Source organism: Neodiprion virginianus, chromosome 6, assembly GCF_021901495.1.
Source record: "Neodiprion virginianus isolate iyNeoVirg1 chromosome 6, iyNeoVirg1.1, whole genome shotgun sequence".
NCBI lineage: Eukaryota > Metazoa > Arthropoda > Insecta > Hymenoptera > Diprionidae > Neodiprion > Neodiprion virginianus.
The window spans coordinates 27,061,147-27,077,962 of record NC_060882.1 but is presented as its reverse complement, the minus strand read 5'-3'; the positions used below and the strand labels follow the sequence as shown (position 1 = coordinate 27,077,962).

Sequence of the window (16,816 nt, the reverse complement as noted above, 5' to 3'; positions counted from 1 at the left end):
AGAAGAGTTCAAAATCGTTTAAACTTTGTAAATCACCTGGATTTGATGATAAAACGTGTTGAATTAAGCTTAAAGGGTCCTCGACATGTTGTATAAAGTAATTGTAAGTAATAAATTGATTACCACTGGATTGAGAAATACGTTTCATGCATTTTAATAGCGTTATTATCAAGTAGACTGCTATACTTTCATCAGACTTTAGAATCATATGACACGTATTACAAATTCAGCATGAGTTTAAATTTATATGATAAGGTTCGGAATCTTTCGATTTTACTAAAACTGTAATTTGTTATTTTGTTTTGGATATAACTCGTAATAGCACAACACAACCATAATTCATCAAACGAAGTTAGTCTAGTTGTCGTTGGAATTTTTGTCTTATTACATGTCGATGTATACACTTCTTCACTACCCATCAGTTCAATGCATGTTGAACTGTAAACAGTAGCTACAGATATAATTCAAGATAAGCAGTAGAGTATAAATAAGGATAGCATTTTTTGAGCAACTGAGTGTAGTCAGTGCCACTGCTGGATAAACTTCATACATTTTTCTGTAAGTAGTTACAAACTATTATCAATTCAAAGTGATGTTTCTATCCCTGCTCGAGTTCCATACGTTTGTCTGTAATTATTTTGAAGTTCGTATACATTTTTGATATCTATATTTTAATAGAAGAATGAATGAGTGAATGATATATTTTTTTTTAATTTTCAATTTTTGGAGTATTGCAAAGTAAGTTCAATGAAAGAACAATTTGTTTTCAAGATTGAAATATCTCTTTCCAGTCTAAAATTGATATCTTCTTATTTTAACTTCAAGTGTTGTGCGATTGGATCATTTTTACTAGATAATGGTAGACTCCGTATTTCGCACTCGCTCTCTTGGAACAGCAGCGGAAGGTGTAAGGGATCAGTACGCTGATGGTAAGGCGGCAAAGGTATGGGAAGTCTTCATTGGTGACCAAAAGTCACGTACCCAAAATTACAAGGACTTTATAGTGAGTTTGTTAAGACAAAACGGTTGTCAGCGAATTCTTGATGTTGCCTGTGGAACTGGAATAGATTCAATAATGCTTCTGGAAGAAGGATTTGAAGTTGTTAGTGTTGATGCATCAGACAAAATGTTAAAATATGCACTGAAAGCCAGGTGGGCACGCCGCAAGGAATCAGCTTTTGATAATTGGAGTAAGTAACATTTGTCTTCCAGAAACAAGTACAGAAATTTTTGCTATCAATACAACTTTGAATGACCTCCAGTTACAGATGATTCAAGATGTTATTCTAAACTTACTTAAACGTTAAACTGCAAAGAATCAATTTTAAAAGCATGCAGATATCTATAAAAATAATGGTACACATATTTTCAATAACTATCTCTAGTTCATCTTGGTAGCTAGTCAACGTGGCAAAATAAATTGCAACATACGTTAAACAGATTAAATATGCCTAAGAATAATTCGCAGATACGGTACTAATTTTTCCCAAAGTGGAAAAGGTCAATGGGCTATCGCTTTAGCGAGTTAAATGAGAAATCTGATCTCCTTGTCTAACGTTATGCAATAACATAAATATGAAGTCATTGTGAAATTTATGAAACGTATTATATCACTCTGGCACGTACGTAAAGTCATAGAGCTGAACAGAGAAAAAATTTTAATTTAGTTTCAACACTTCTCAAATAATTTTTAAATAGAAATTTTTTTTCAGTTATTGAAGAAGCAAACTGGTTAACACTAGCTGATGACATTAGATACTTAATTGGAGAAGGGTTTGATGCTGTTGTCTGTCTAGGAAACAGTTTTGCCCACATGCCTGACTCGTTTGGAGATCAAAGGGAACAAAAGTACACAAACAAGATTACTTTCCACAATTTTTAAATAAACATTTTCTAAAGAGATCAGAGCGTCAAGTTTGAGCTACATGTTTGGAAATTAAATATGCTTTCTTCAGTCATTGTGAATTTACAGTATTATATATATAAATACAATAATCACAACTATGAAAACCGTTTAAAATAATTCATTTTGTATTCCAGGCAGGCACTTGCAAACTTTGAGCGTTGTGTAAAGCCAGGTGGATTGTTACTAATTGATCACAGAAACTATGATGATATAATTGCAACAGGATTCACTCCATCCAAATGCATATATTATAATGTAAGTTCCTGATAACTTTTTTTTTTATACTGATGGAATTCGACCAAGATATCAGTTTGCAATATTCATTATAATACCTTAAACCTTTGGTTTCAGAGTTCACATATGACTGACATTAAAACCTCGATATTGTTTGTGAGCGGAAAAGCAGCTATAGTAGCATTAGATTACTTGATTGATTTAGGTGATGGAGAAATTTCTAATGATCATAATTCTGAGCGCATAAGTGAGTTTAGATTATCTTATTACCCTCACAGACTTTCAATTTTTCGAGATATGCTGAATGAGGCTTTTCACTATACTGCAAAGCATACCATCTACGGTGACTTCAAGCCACTAGATCAAATCAAAAATCCAGGTTTCTATATTCATGTTCTACAAAAAAGAGACGAATAGATATTAAATGTGAATTAGTTCAGACTGAGTTAAAATTCGGAGGAGTAATTGAATCGGAAAATCATCAATACCTCGAAGTCTTGTTATTGTTGTACAAAAATTAGAGTTGTAACATGAAATGAAATATACGATACATTTTGCAAATCCTCGCTAAATTATCTACCAATTCATAACTTCCTAAATACTTTCAACTGTTGCATACGCATATATCTCCAAAAGATTGTAAATGTACAGGCGCTGTACTAGGATTTGTACAAGGAAAATGGATAGAGAACTATTTTTTTTTTTTTCATTTTGAGTATATTTTCAATATACAAGTATGCGTTTGTCATTGAAAGGCTTGTGTGGGAATTCTGTTAATTGATCAGAAGATCCCAATTGCAGAATAAAAATGCACTGCATTTAAATTTCTTATACTTTTCATAAGTTTTTTTTTCATTATTTTAGCAATAGTTATTGATATTCGTGATTCCATGCTTGCTTTAGATTTAATAATAATTACTAAAAAATTGACTAAAGACTCTCAATTGTCAACAATTTATATCATACGTGTGTGTAAGATATCGTAGATATATTTAACGCACGTTGCATATTAACAACTTTTTACCAATGAAAAATAAGAAACAAGTTCAACTCTGATTTACATTCTTTGGTTTGCATATATATATATACTATAATTTTGCGAAATTATATTCTCACATATGCAGGTACTTAATTCTATTTAAGAAATTAGATCTTTGGAATTTTTTTTATAACGTTCGAATTTTATGTTCATGTACATTCCGCATAGATTATTGCATTGTTAGCGTTGACCAACATTATTCAAAGTGTTGAAAAAAGAAAACATGTTGGAAATAGTAAGTTCGTGTCATATACGACATCGTCTTTGGTGAAAAAATCATGATACTATAAATAGTACATGTTCCATAGTTGATTGACAGAAATGATTTGAAGTGAAAAACTTTTTAAGTAAGCAATCGCTTTTTCCTAAACAACAAGACCCTCAAGGTTTAATTGTTATAATTGCATTTGTCATACTCCAGAACGTAAATGGATTACAGATATCTTACATATTTGTACTATGCTTTGATTGTGGGATATCATTTAAATTCATTCTTTTGTTAGATATTCACATAGCTGCAGAGTTGCTAACTTGCAACAAATTATATATATATATATATATATATTTTCTTAGTTTCATCATTTTAATTTATATCTTACATAGCAAACATATTGCTGTATAAGATCTTAAATTACAATTTCAGAATTGTTTTATCACATAAAATAATAAATACCTGGTTCTTTTATACAATACAGAAGTGACTTTTATCAATTGAGTAATATATGACTTTCTTAAACACATGTCAATGCATGTCCGTTGTTATTACAGTTCAAATATTTATTATAAGCATTAAATTGTTTATAATTAAATTGTATTTGGACATTACAGAGTTGTATGTTAAAACGCTTCTCTGTAGAGTAATAATTATACATCTAACAAGAATTCATGTCACTTTGTATTGCAGAATGTTTGCTGCAACTTTTCATTACAATTTACAAGAATGGTACAAAGTTTACGATTTAATAAATATAGTAGGTATATGTATGTCTTGTCAATGTTGAGGAATGTAATAAAATATTACAGGCTGCTTAGCAATAAAGGCAATTGGATTATGACTTTGAAACCAGTTTGTAGAGAGCTACAGCAATTGGCCGCTAAACGTTCATATAATGTCTGCTTTTGACTATTCATTTACCCATAATATTTATATTGTAATATTTGTAATATAATACCTAGTATTGCTATATTTGGCTACTGGGAGTGCCGAGTATGCAGGTTTCATTTTTCATTTCGCTTAAATGTTCCCTGGTAATACGAAAATAATATAAAAATTAATAAACTTCTTTCATCAACCCAGAATGCACAGAATTAGAAAATATCTATTAATAACGCATGTTAATACCAGAGAGGTTTACCAGAGAAATAAAGGTATTTACAACTACTTTTTTCTAATTAGTGAACTCATGAGCTTGAATTATGATATTTACATACATATGATGTCAAGTTGCAGAATGTTCAAATGTTCCAAGCAGGATGCTTTATATTCTTTATACCAAACCTACCACACCTCCTTACAAGAGACATAATATAACAAAACATCTCTGATATTACCATTCATTAGCACTAAATAACAACAATAGTTTTAACTACTTCAATCAACTGATCAATACCAGACAAACAGGTTTGCTTCACGCTTGCTGGCTATAACAAGTTTTTTCTTAGCTTTTAATTTTAGTTCCTCATTAAATTATGTTATTTAGGCAGATCTATCGCTAAGCATCAAATATAAAATTTCTAAAAATTTCTCAGGCATCCCGAGTAAAAACCTAACTTTTTTTCATATCTTATAGTAGACCGTATCATAAACTTTCCTAATAAAATTTATTTATTAATTTATTTTTATGTATACATACATGCATTATTTATATATACACCTGTATATATCTTATGTATATTTACATATACATATACATACAAATAAGTTTTTAACGAATTTTTAGGTGTTTCTGTTCGATTTAATTATAAGTCAAAGGTGAGTAACTACTCATTCGATATCTTAATTAATCATAAGAATTAAATTATTCCGTATTTTTAACATTTCGATGTCCGAAAAAGTCATCGCAAGCTATTATTGCACAAATGTGGCCTTACTCCATATCACATTCTGCAGCTTCAGCTACTTTGCATAATGTCTGTCATAATTACATTGTCATATTTATAAGATGTATTTAGCAAGCAAAATCAAATGAAAGGCAATTCCTACATCGGACTTATAGAATATCAAGTTATGCTCATAAAACTGCTGCTAAGTAATACGCTGATTATCATTCGGTCGCATGCCTCAGATTTCGAGATTTCCTTTTTATTGCTTATCAGAGATGATTATCTGAGATGGTAAGTAGGGTGTCTTTACATTTATCCTTTTATACAACACACACTTATGTCTTAGAGTCTACACTTCAGTTGCAGATTATCATATCTCAGTGATTCAGAGTAAAAGCAAACCCTGCACGATTTGGTCCACAGATTTGAATGTATCATCGATTCCTAAGCATCATTTATCAATCCAGAACTTAGATGGAAGTAATATAATATGTATTATTAATGAGTATAAGAAAGTTGTACAAACTAAAAATTAACTTGAACACCAACATCATTCCATAATTGATCGTGTCAACTTCAGTTCGGTTATCCAAGTTATTTATGAACGTAAAAAGATCGAAGTTCACTATAGCAATTTGTAGTACGTGAGGAAATAGTGTTGTTTTTACAGCAAAAATAAAATTTCACCAAAGAGGTTCAAGTGTTTTTAACCAATTAGCAAACTCTATTGGATTTTATAATTCACGTATCGGTACTATCATGTCTTAATTACGTTGAACTTAGCAGCAAATTTACTGAGTCTAAAGGGATATTCTAAAGCCCTCCTACAATAACAAGATCTTAAGTTGAACATTCATTTTTCCAAAACAATAATTCTCCAATTGAGAAATTTTGCCGATCTGATTTTGCGCCACAAAATTAATAATACAGCCATAATAATCAGGTAAGATGTAAATTCATCGACTGACATAATTCGATGAGTATGAAAGATATAAAATGATACAGAAAAACGTTATGCTTGGACTGTACAAGTTTTTTAACAGATAAACTAATACACAATATGTGTGTGATGAAAGTCTAGCTTCCGATACAAGTCTAAAATTACAATGGTGCCATATGATATCGCAAACGTCATTAAATATTCATGCGATTGTAAGGTATAAAAATCTGAAATGCAACTAGAATTTGGTGGTATTATGAAACAATTATTATTATACAAGCAACCTATGTCAGAGATTAAATATCGAAATATATTCGAAGATGACTTTGCGGCGCAAAAACTAGACCATGTATTTTGCAACTTCGCTATTTACTGATAATTTCTTAGAATGGTAAGCGAATTTTCATGAATATTCTCTAGGTCTGGGTGGTGGTCGCTTACGTTCTAATCTTTCGGTCCGCTCTAGCCTTTCCGTTCGTGCTTCTGCGCTTGACGTTACAGATTCTTCAGCAGGTTCGAGCATTTGTGTAGTTTCAGTCGCATCCGTAGGACTCACAGGCTGCGTAGCTAGAGGGGCTTGAGGAGCTGCACCTTTATTTCGCGATTTGCTCCTACGTTTTCTCAAAATTAATGGTCCCAAAGGATTCACGTCATCCCGAGAGGTTGAGGCCTGGGCTAAACGTTCGAACAACTCTTTGCTAACTTCTTTAGGGGCTTTATATTCACTAGGACAGCTCATAAGTCTATCTGAAACTTCTTTAGAACGATCAGAATGCGATTGCGTATATTCTTGAAATTTGAAACGATCGCATGATTGCTCTTTGTTAGAATCTACAGACTTTTGTTCTGTACTATCTCCTTGTGTTGCAGAACTGACGCTCTGCAAATGAGTCGATGTAGAATTATTTTGATTATGCGCAGGAACTACAGTCATTGGTGTGCTACTAACAGAGACGCGATTCATCAGAGTCTGTAACATGTCTTCTATCTTTGCTAATCTCTGATTAACCTTTTGAACTTCCAACTTTAAATCAACCTTAACTTCTAAAACGGCAGATAAAATCTCCCTGTCATTATGCGGTTGTGATATCAGACCTCCGTCATAACTTTCCAGTCTTCTGAGACTTAATTGTTTTGAATCTGCACTTAAATTTTGTACATGTGTTGATTCTTTCAAATTTTCCGTATCACTGACTTCCTCGATAGTTGCACCAGTACTCCCTAGCTTAGCTAGCTTTGGGAAAACTTTATTAGTACTTGCACTTGAGCTAGGTCTTGAATCTCTGGCGCTTAGAGAACGTTTGAAAGTATCATTCATGCCTGTTTCATTACTAGAGTCTAGACTAGAACTGCCTAGTAAACGGCCCCACTTGCTAGGTCGTGTACGATTAGCATTGTTCTCATCACTCGATGACATTTTTCTGGAATGCAAAGATTCCCCATCCTTATTTTCTTTGTTGTCCGCTTTTTCAACATCTGTGTTATGTCTCTCTCGGCGGAACCTGTACCAAAACACACAAAGGATTCTGTTAATAAGATTTACGAAGCTAGAAATAGCAATTAATAAAAATACAAACGTATTTAAGAAGTACCGTAAATTTTTTTTCGATACAAAGCTACAAGGCTAGGGTACAGCTCCAGCGGTGTTCACGAGCAACCTACAAGGTGCCTACAGGGTTAAAAATTATAGTATATATATATATATGTGTGTGTATGAAAGTACAGGATTGTTCATTTGATTTATCATTATACTATACAGAGCTGCTGCCTTGTTTACCAAAAAATTTAAAGCTTCCGGGTCATGCAGTTATTTTTAGATTAAACAGTACACTTTCTTTAGGGACGGTAGCGAATCGTGTTCCATTTGCAGACCAAATCATGCTTCTTGAGACAACAAATCAACGATCAGGTAACGATTTTTGTGCATTTTTTAAATCCGGTAATGATGAATAATATAATTGAGTACTGGTAGCTTCTAAGTATACAAAGACTGCGGATGCACCTTAACACTTGATATTTCGCATAGCAATCTCTAGTTCAATTATTAAAAATTAGTAACAATGTCAGTTCTCGGAACAGCTCTATTTAGTGATGATTATAGTACAAATATATCTGCAGTTATTCATTAAAATATCAGTAGAAAAGAGAAAGTTGAATCCTAGAGGGTGTCTGTCACATGCATTCCATTGTGTTTGTTAGTTAAAAGCATGGAAGAAGCCGCTTGTGTCCCAGAAAGTATATCCCAATACTTTCATCATTTAAGATCTTAAAAAAGCCTTTTCTTCATTACTTGCCACTAAAAAAATTATTCACATATTTTGAATAATACTTAATTCATTCGTTTGATTAATTCAGCTACTTTTAATATGTTACTAATAATTTTAAAACAAAATACATGTGTTCAGATGTGTTTCAGACAAAGAGTCAACGTTATTTTTAGAGTATGTTATATCGTTTAATTTGAATTTTATAAACACTTCGTAATTGCGATTTATGAACCCTGAAAAATAACCTGAAAATAATTCTCGTGATGATTCTGTTTAAAACTGTGTTAAAACAATTTGTAACGATGTATGAAAATCTATACAGTATAACAACGGTTATAGGTAATCGGTATAAATACAAAGTATCGGTCATCACTCAATTACACCGACTTTAATATTGAGTTCTATTCATATCATCAAAAAGTCTATAGCTACTATATTTCACTATTGTGGATGGTTGCAGTTAATATCAGCTATGTATTTTGCAGGGTGAATATCTAATCGTTATACAGAGAAAAAGGTAGTGGTTTACTATTGTGAGCTTTCTATTCAGCTACAGTATAAGTTTCACTTGTGTATTGAATATTCGTTTTGTTTGCTACTGGATAATTGTTCGCAAAAACCAAGGAATCTATGGACAAGTGATGAAACTTCTGATACGTTAACCAATTTAACGAGCTTCAACAAATAAGTTGGAGAGTTCATTCCTTTATATGTATGTAAGGATCCTTTGAACCAATGTTGAAGTTTTCAAATTTTACTGTGGCCCTGTTGTACTGTTAAAATAAAAACAATCTCACAATCTCTACGGCATATTGTACAGCAGTCTAGCATTCGAATGAGTATTAACAGTTTCCACCTTATCCTAAATACAGGATTAATTGAGTCTATAATTACAAGTATTAATAATGAATACTGTGCAGCTATACTGTCGACAGTATAAAGGGATTCCGGATTTAACATAAGATGGGAACAAGGTCTTGATTCTTGATAAACAATATTCTATCTTTTATAACAAACTATCCAAACTTCAAAGCAATGATAGATATTCGATCAGCAATGCAAAAATATTTGCAAAATGAATAGGATATACTTCATTATCAATTTTTCACACAGTGGAATGATGTTTAAAAGATTCTTTAGATGAAAATATTCAGTACTTTACAGCTCAAATATTTTATTCTGAAGTCACACTGTGTTCTTCTATATGTTCATAATACTTAAACAAGAAATATGCAAGTGCATCTGTGTATTAGTCAGGAATTTTTAGGGAAATCGATTAAAAGATAAATTTCATCAAGAAATGCATTACTTTATTTTAAAAAAGGTTTCAATTCTAGAAATGAGATAAGCCAGTCATTGATAATAAATTTCATTGATTAGAACCAAAGACACTAATGCAGTAATAATGATAATAATGATAGTGACAGTAATAATAATAATAATGATAATGGTAATATTGAAAAACGAAATATTGAATTACGGTAACGGAATATAATATTATATAAGAATGGGAAAAATGGAAATTAATAAATGAAATTGCCTAAAACTGGGCCATGGTGGTAGAACGTTGACAGTGAGCTCCTCGTCTGAGTCCTGATGATGACAGGTCACCATCTTTGTCATTAGGGGTTCTCCATCCGTCTTGAATCTTTTCAGGGCCAGCGCAACAATCGACAATCACATAAAGAAATACCCACGTGTTTTACATATGTCATGCCAATGACGAGATGTTCAAACATACGCTACAAACTTATGATTTCTTTAGTAAGTTACGATTTAGAACATTGTTCTCTGTAAAATAATTGTCACAGTAATTCAACACATGTTATACGGAATTTTCATTCAAGTACAACGACCAGATTGTTTTAGCACTGTTTTGTCCAATTTAAATATGTATTTATACCTACACAATTTGATGAATGTATAACAAGACTAACTACTTGGAATGAGTTGTGTCACAAATTTTGTGACAATACTAAGAAACTGAAAGTGGATTTGATAAATGGTATTCGTCATTCCTTTTTTTTTATGGTAGAGTTAATAATTTTTTACCGAATTTAGAGTGTGGAGAAACTTATTTTACTGTCATCAGTTTTGAGACTGCAAAAGGAACACTAAATATTACATGTATGTATTATGGGGTAAAATTAATTTGGTAAGCGAGCTTTCAGGATTAATGGTGTGATATGATTTCGGACATGATAGGCTTGTGTATTATGTATCATTGTCATTAATTTGGGGAGAATGAACGACGTGATTATACCATATGTTATGCATTTACCAGTTTAGTTTCCAATCCGACAAGTGATATAATATTAAACATTACAAGATGTACATGTACAGTTAAATAGACTTGCTATAAATCAATCATTGAGCGTCTCACCTTGAAAAAATCTTTCGAACAAGATGATCTTGTGTTTGGTCCAACTGCGGTTCATTTTTCCTACGTTCAGCGAGTTCTTTCTCACGTCGTACATCAGCCACCTTTCGGAAAATCAGCTAAAATCATAAAACATTAATTTGTGATATTTACATAGTGGAAAATACAAAGATTTTTGGCTCAATTGCGATTGTATTGTGTCGGACAGATCTTATCAAAACTCTGATAGTATCAAAGAAACTCAATGCATTTAGCCATCAAGTGAAAATCTGAGAATGATGTGAACCAAATTAAACCCAATGATTAGGAGCGTGACATCACATTGAAAGACTTGTACTCTGAAATTAAGAATGTTTGTAATAAATCGAGGTAAATATAATTCTTGGGGAAGTGGAACCGATGTGTTACCAAGATAAATTTCAAATAGGTTTTATCAGTTTGATATGCATTATTGTATATAAATTACGATCATTCATCATTTCTATCGTAATCGTGGATGAAGACTGACGATTATTTTCGGTAATCGCTGATACACTGGTGTATCGTAACTAACGAATTTTAATTGATTGATTCGTTAGGTTTATTGTGATATCCGATAATAGCCGAAAAACGTAAGTTATCGCCGACGCGTCAAGTCAACTGACAAGAGGCGGCGATCGAGATAAAATTAAACGAACAAAGTATCTGGTATCGGTCGATCATCACGTATCAAGTATGGGGGCTGCTTTTGCTCTCGATTAATTATTTATTAGCCGGGAGCCTTGAGGAGCTTCGCAGACCAAAATTGGCTAGAAGCGGTGAGGCGATGACCCGCGGTCATGCGCATTGTCGGCAGTCAATAGTTCGCGAATCCGGGTTATAACCTCAAAGGATTTATTTATCTTGACATTAGTGGTTTCAGTGAAACGACCGTGTTCACGTTTACTTTGACATAAAGTAACCATGTGATGTGTCAGCTGATCGCCCATACCATTGTTTGTTAAAATAAACAAAGCAACAATTCGGTTTCATTCAAGACTGCCAAGTTTCGTGCTAGTTGAATTTTTTCACGGATTCGCGAGGGTCGACGAAAAGGTTCGCTAATTCTTGTATTACTCTTTAAGCCGGCCAGTTTTAACTGCCCAACTGTTGAAGAAGAAATTTACCTAGTCTTAGATCTGTTAATTTTTTTTAAATAAACAGAATTTGGGGATAACCCTAAATTCATACGTTATTTAATATAAGATTGAAACTGACCTTCGCACATAGAAATGTTCTTTAAATTTTGCAGATGGGTCACGGAACCAGTCGGTCGTCTCAGTCGGGAAATATTCTATCAGCGGAGGAGCAGAGCTTAGTAGAGAATTTATTTAAATCAATGTCAAGAAGTTCTGGATCGATAAAAAGAGAGGATGTTTTTAAGCACTGGTCGACACATCTGGATGATTATTTGCTGCAGTTTGTTGTAAAATTTTTGTGCCATGAACCGGGAAAAAAATTGTCCGCGATAAATGGGGAGAATTTTGGTCGGCTTTATGTCTTTGCAGTTAGAGGTAGTGCTGACGAGCGTGCGACATTGATATTCAAAGGATTTTCGGAGAATGAACAAAAGTATGAAATACCTAAGGCTTGCTTTCTCCAGTACGTCGAGGCGACGGTAAATTCGTATTTGAGATTACAGAAGAATAGTGGTAACCCTCATTATAACAGCTGGAGTTTGATCGGCTGCGCAATAAATACTCGAAGGATAAATCTCTACTCTCAAAGTCTTTGCGAAGGTTTGGGAAATAACGAAGATATCATAACGTCTGACGAACTGGAGAACTGGTTCTCTCAGGCAGCTAATTTCAAATCAATCCAATCACACGTTTTCAAAAATTTGTTTCTCATATCGCAAAAAAAGGGGGATAAGAATACTAGCTTAAAAATCAATGACCTTAATTTGATGCCCGTTTGCAGAGGCTTGGAAAATATACCTCATTTTCCAAGCATCCTGGGACTTAGCGATGTTTTATTTTTGAATCTAAGTCTTCCGCATGAGTTGAGAAATGAATGGCGATTTTTATTCTCAAGCCAGATACACGGGGAATCGTTCTCCACCATGTTAGGTCGAATTTCTATGCAAGGCGCAACACTGCTCATAATACAAGACACGGAAAATCATGTATTTGGAGGATTTGCGCCGGATAATTGGTCTCTGAGTCCGAATTTTACTGGCAATGACAGTTGTTATCTTTTTAAACTCGAACCAAAGATAATGACGTTTTCAGCAACAGGATATAACAATCATTATCAGTACTTGAATTTGCATCAGCAAACCATGCCTAATGGTTTACTAATGGGTGGCCAATTCAACTATCCTGGACTTTGGTTGGATTGTGAATATGGTACGGGAAAATCTAGTGTTTCTTGTACAACTTTTCAGAATTATTCACAACTCAGTGGATCAGAAAATTTCACAATTAAACATTGTGAAGTTTGGGGCGTTGGGCCATTGCCTGAGACAGATGAAAATGAGAGGGGTGATTCAATATTGGATCAAGATCCCGCAGCCAAAGTTATCCTGGAATTAGCTGGGCGAACTTTACATAGCGAGGGACTTAGAGATAAGAAACGGGATAAGAGCGGTAATTTTGTTAACTAAGATCTCAGAATATGATAAGAACGAAAATAACTGAAATAATAATTCTGGCTATTTACGAAACTGCACACTCCTATTATTCGGGTAATATAAATTACCATAATTTACAAAGTAAATTAAGCAAGATATATCAATTTTGATCTTTTCATTTTTAGAAATAATTAGTGAGTAACGCCAAAGAATGTGAGATCATTTTATCTCTGTTGCAATATATAAAGAATACATGCAATACCTCAATGGCCTAATTCAATATGATATAAGTGATGGAATCCAGAAGTCGATGAGGATTAACATTATTGTACATTTTCCAGTACGTTTGTTTTTTAACACTTGAATGTGATTTAACGACTTTAAATTATTGTGCGTGTTCGGTTACAAGGATTTTTGTGTAAATATACATATTAAGTCACTGTTTTAGAAATATAGACTGTTTATAGCTTTAAGTGCGAATTTAACATTTTATATAACTTTATGTCATTGTTATGGATATCTGCTTTCGACTGTAATATGTTTAATCTATTCTCAATTTCAATCTTTGAGAGGTTTAAAAACTTTTTTTAATGTATTGTTACTATACTGTCTGTTACTGTATTATAAAATAAAATATAGTTAATTTTTCTTTGAGAAGTCTGTTTGCTTGGTGTTAACCAATTCCACTAATTCGGCCTGATTTGCCATGTCGTTAATATGGTATAACTGTTAATTATAATTGATTTGTATACAATGAAATCCATATAATACTCAACATATCAGGGGGAAAGCAATATGCGAGAAAAGAAAAACAATGCAATAGCAATGAAAAAAACTAACATTCTTAAGAAACATGCCGATGAGACATGACACACGCACAAATTTTTTTACAAAATTTTTTTCTTCAATAATAGGCATAATGGTGATTTAAGAAAGAACATTTACTTGTAGCCGATCATTACCGTCTTTTGATATTGTTGAACCTGATTATTAAAATGAATGAAATAAAATTCAAATCGTTGTATAATACGTATTTTATCCATTCCCTCAGAAAATATTTGAGCAATCGAAATAAGTTCTGCATCCTGGGGTCATTATTTATGCGCAAGATTTGTGAAGATGACATATTGTTCGACTTACCCGATGACGAAGGTTGTAGGTGAGGACGAGATTACGAGCAAACGAGTTTGCGAATGCTTGGTAAAAGTCGAGGACCTCCAGCAGTCTGTCACGTTTGATGGTGTGGAGATCACAGTACGTCAAAGCTCTAACATTGGCCGCGCTCTGACCGATGGCAGAATCTTTCCAAAAGCTGTCGCCAAAGACGTCTCCTTTGCCGAGAATCGCGACTACCTCGTCGTCCTGTATCACCTCCAGGCTCCCGGTTACGATAAAGCATAGAGAGTCTATGGATTCGCCAGTGTGGTACAAGAGGTCCCCTGGTGCACTATGTGACATCGTGAAGTGCATAGCGAGAGCTCTTAAACAGCCATCAGAGGCCAGTCTGCAACGTACGAAACCTTAAACTGAAACAAGATGTATAGGTGCAGCAACCAGAAGGGTTTGCAAGATTAACTGTAAGTAACACCATTTGGTTGACGCTGTACTATTATGCTCGCAGTTTAAAAATTAAAACTTTCCTAAATATTTTGATGAGAGCATACTGAAATCATGTGGAAGTTGGGGTTTCAGTTAAGTCTGAAAATTAAGTTGTAACAATGAAATTGATTTTGAGAGTTGGGTCAGGTAAAAGTATTCTTCAAAATTGTCAAAACAAAGCATTTAAGAGTTCTCTCACTTATAAGCTTGTTTTCTTCAAGCTGTTCTTCTGACTGATGTACTATGTTAGGGCAATATTTGTTCTCGTTTACTCGCCGATAGTTTAAATTGATTTAGAAATATTATGCTATGTACAATCCATTGTCTCATTTGTACCCGGATCAAACGCTCTACTTATGAAAGCGAAGACAAATGCAGACGTTTCATTAGCCAGAGTAATTTTCTACCATCAAAAATTTTTCACTTCAGGTAACTGTCCCTGTGACATTGAATCGTGGCATTGTCTTGGTATGTATTTATTTACCTGAAGGCTGGATGTTCGTTGAAGACCTTTCTATTTAAATGAACGCAAATATCTGCCTTCATATCCTTGGGACAGTAATTAAGAACCTTATCAGTGTCAAGCCCTTTGGTCATGGCCCACGTGCTGACGACGTAGTCCATAACTCGTTCACTAAGCGCTTTCGGTACCTCATGAAGTTTCATGAATTCCCTAACGTTGTTTAACATATCGTGATACTTTGCTGTTGCCGACGTCATCTGCTGGATTATGGTCGTTACATGCCCAAATATTGTAGCATACAAAAGAGCTGGAAATATCAGAACACTGTTATGAAAATCAGATTTAATCACGCTGCATTGAAATAATTAATTTTCGTCAATAGTTTCATTCGTACCAGCGATGATCATCATGCAAATGGTGAAAATTTTCTCATTATCAGTTTCTGCTGCGACATTTCCAAAGCCCACCGACGTCATACAGGTCATTGTGAAGTACAAGGCAGTAACGTACATTGTACGTCTCGCAGGACCAGCTATTAATTCTGGTGTAGCGCTTGCATTTGACCACAAATAGCTGTAGGGTGACTGTGTAACATTAGCCAGTTTCCACAGCCAAGAATATTGCACACCAGCATCAGCATCGGATCTCCCTATAGAATACCTGCAATCAAAACCATAAGTATTAACCAAAAAATATGAAGCGTACCATAGATTGATTCAAATCTTGTATTTATATACAGAGTTTAGAATATCGGTTGAAGAATTCTTACTGAACCTTCTTAAGAGTCCTGAAGCAACTAATAAACAGCATGTATCGAAATGCGAATTTAATTTTTTGATGGTACATACTGCTTCAATATACATATATCTAGTTTGTAGATGCAAGCAATGAATATTGCCGTGATCATATTTTCAACTCATTCATAAAATCTATAAATGAAATCACACTGTGTTTGCTAATACAAATAATAGTTATAAAATAATAAATTAAACAATTGGATCAATACTAAATACCTAATCAAGCAAGCCTGAAAGGTCACATACTTTGTAGTACCTGATAAAATAATAAATTGGATTATAAATATGAGTTAATGTACCATGCAGAGTAAGATCAAGTTATAATATCAAGGTAATATCCTTTGCATAGACCAGGCATCTCGCAAAATTCGAACACAGCGGTGTTTGAATTAAAAAAAAATTACTAGTCACCACTGTAATCACTGCTGTATGATACATTAAAAACAATTGGAACAGTGAACAAGTCATATGTAGCTTGATACGATATAAAAAGCATTGCGTTCGTTTAAGCAATTTTGCCAAGCAATTATTCTAAAGCGATTAGATTTAGCTCAGCTA

At 33.5% G+C, this 16,816-nt stretch overlaps 3 protein-coding genes across 15 annotated transcripts in view; 2 read left to right on the top strand and 1 right to left on the bottom strand.

Moving 5' to 3' along the window:
• Positions 1-356: 356 nt before the first annotated feature.
• On the top strand, positions 357-2,701 carry LOC124307106 (glycine N-methyltransferase). 2 transcript variants are annotated; one of them, XM_046768494.1, is made up of 5 exons: positions 357-558; positions 826-1,190; positions 1,713-1,848; positions 2,041-2,161; positions 2,258-2,701. In XM_046768494.1, the coding sequence occupies exons 2-5, from the start codon at positions 857-859 to the stop codon at positions 2,555-2,557; spliced, it is 891 nt and encodes a 296-aa protein (XP_046624450.1). In that variant the 5' UTR covers positions 357-558; positions 826-856; the 3' UTR covers positions 2,558-2,701. The 2 variants fall into 2 exon arrangements, with proteins under 2 accessions (XP_046624450.1, XP_046624449.1); XM_046768493.1 differs by having other exon boundaries at positions 359-558; positions 854-1,190.
• The window catches only part of LOC124307084 (potassium voltage-gated channel protein eag), a 39,213-nt gene continuing 24,838 nt past the window's right edge, over positions 2,442-16,816 (bottom strand). For 9 of the 12 annotated variants that reach the window (XM_046768420.1, XM_046768428.1, XM_046768427.1 and 6 more), the window contains 6 exons: positions 15,856-16,121; positions 15,483-15,768; positions 14,540-14,903; positions 10,813-10,928; positions 9,970-10,077; positions 2,442-7,664 (listed from right to left, as the gene is read on the bottom strand). In XM_046768420.1, coding sequence (XP_046624376.1) covers positions 6,566-7,664; positions 9,970-10,077; positions 10,813-10,928; positions 14,540-14,903; positions 15,483-15,768; positions 15,856-16,121 — 2,239 coding nt within the window. In that variant the 3' untranslated portion in view covers positions 2,442-6,565. The remainder of the gene's footprint in view (positions 7,665-9,969; positions 10,078-10,812; positions 10,929-14,539; positions 14,904-15,482; positions 15,769-15,855; positions 16,122-16,816) is intronic. The other 3 variants (XM_046768430.1, XM_046768431.1, XM_046768432.1) reach the window with 1 other exon arrangement.
• On the top strand, positions 11,458-14,409 carry LOC124307100 (MTOR-associated protein MEAK7). The gene is made up of 2 exons (XM_046768473.1): positions 11,458-11,883; positions 12,080-14,409. Exon 2 carries the CDS (start codon positions 12,080-12,082, stop codon positions 13,430-13,432), a length of 1,353 nt encoding a protein of 450 aa, XP_046624429.1. The 5' UTR covers positions 11,458-11,883; the 3' UTR covers positions 13,433-14,409.

Excerpts from the sequence above, each read along its gene's own strand:
- LOC124307100 (XM_046768473.1), top strand. The coding sequence starts at position 12,080 with ATGGGTCACGGAACCAGTCGGTCGTCTCAGTCGGGAAATATTCTATCA.
- LOC124307106 (XM_046768494.1), top strand. The coding sequence starts at position 857 with ATGGTAGACTCCGTATTTCGCACTCGCTCTCTTGGAACAGCAGCGGAA. Across the intron at positions 1,191-1,712 it reads ATCAGCTTTTGATAATTGGA|TTATTGAAGAAGCAAACTGG; the intron begins GTAAGTAACATT and ends ATTTTTTTTCAG. Across the intron at positions 1,849-2,040 it reads GGAGATCAAAGGGAACAAAA|GCAGGCACTTGCAAACTTTG; the intron begins GTACACAAACAA and ends TTTGTATTCCAG.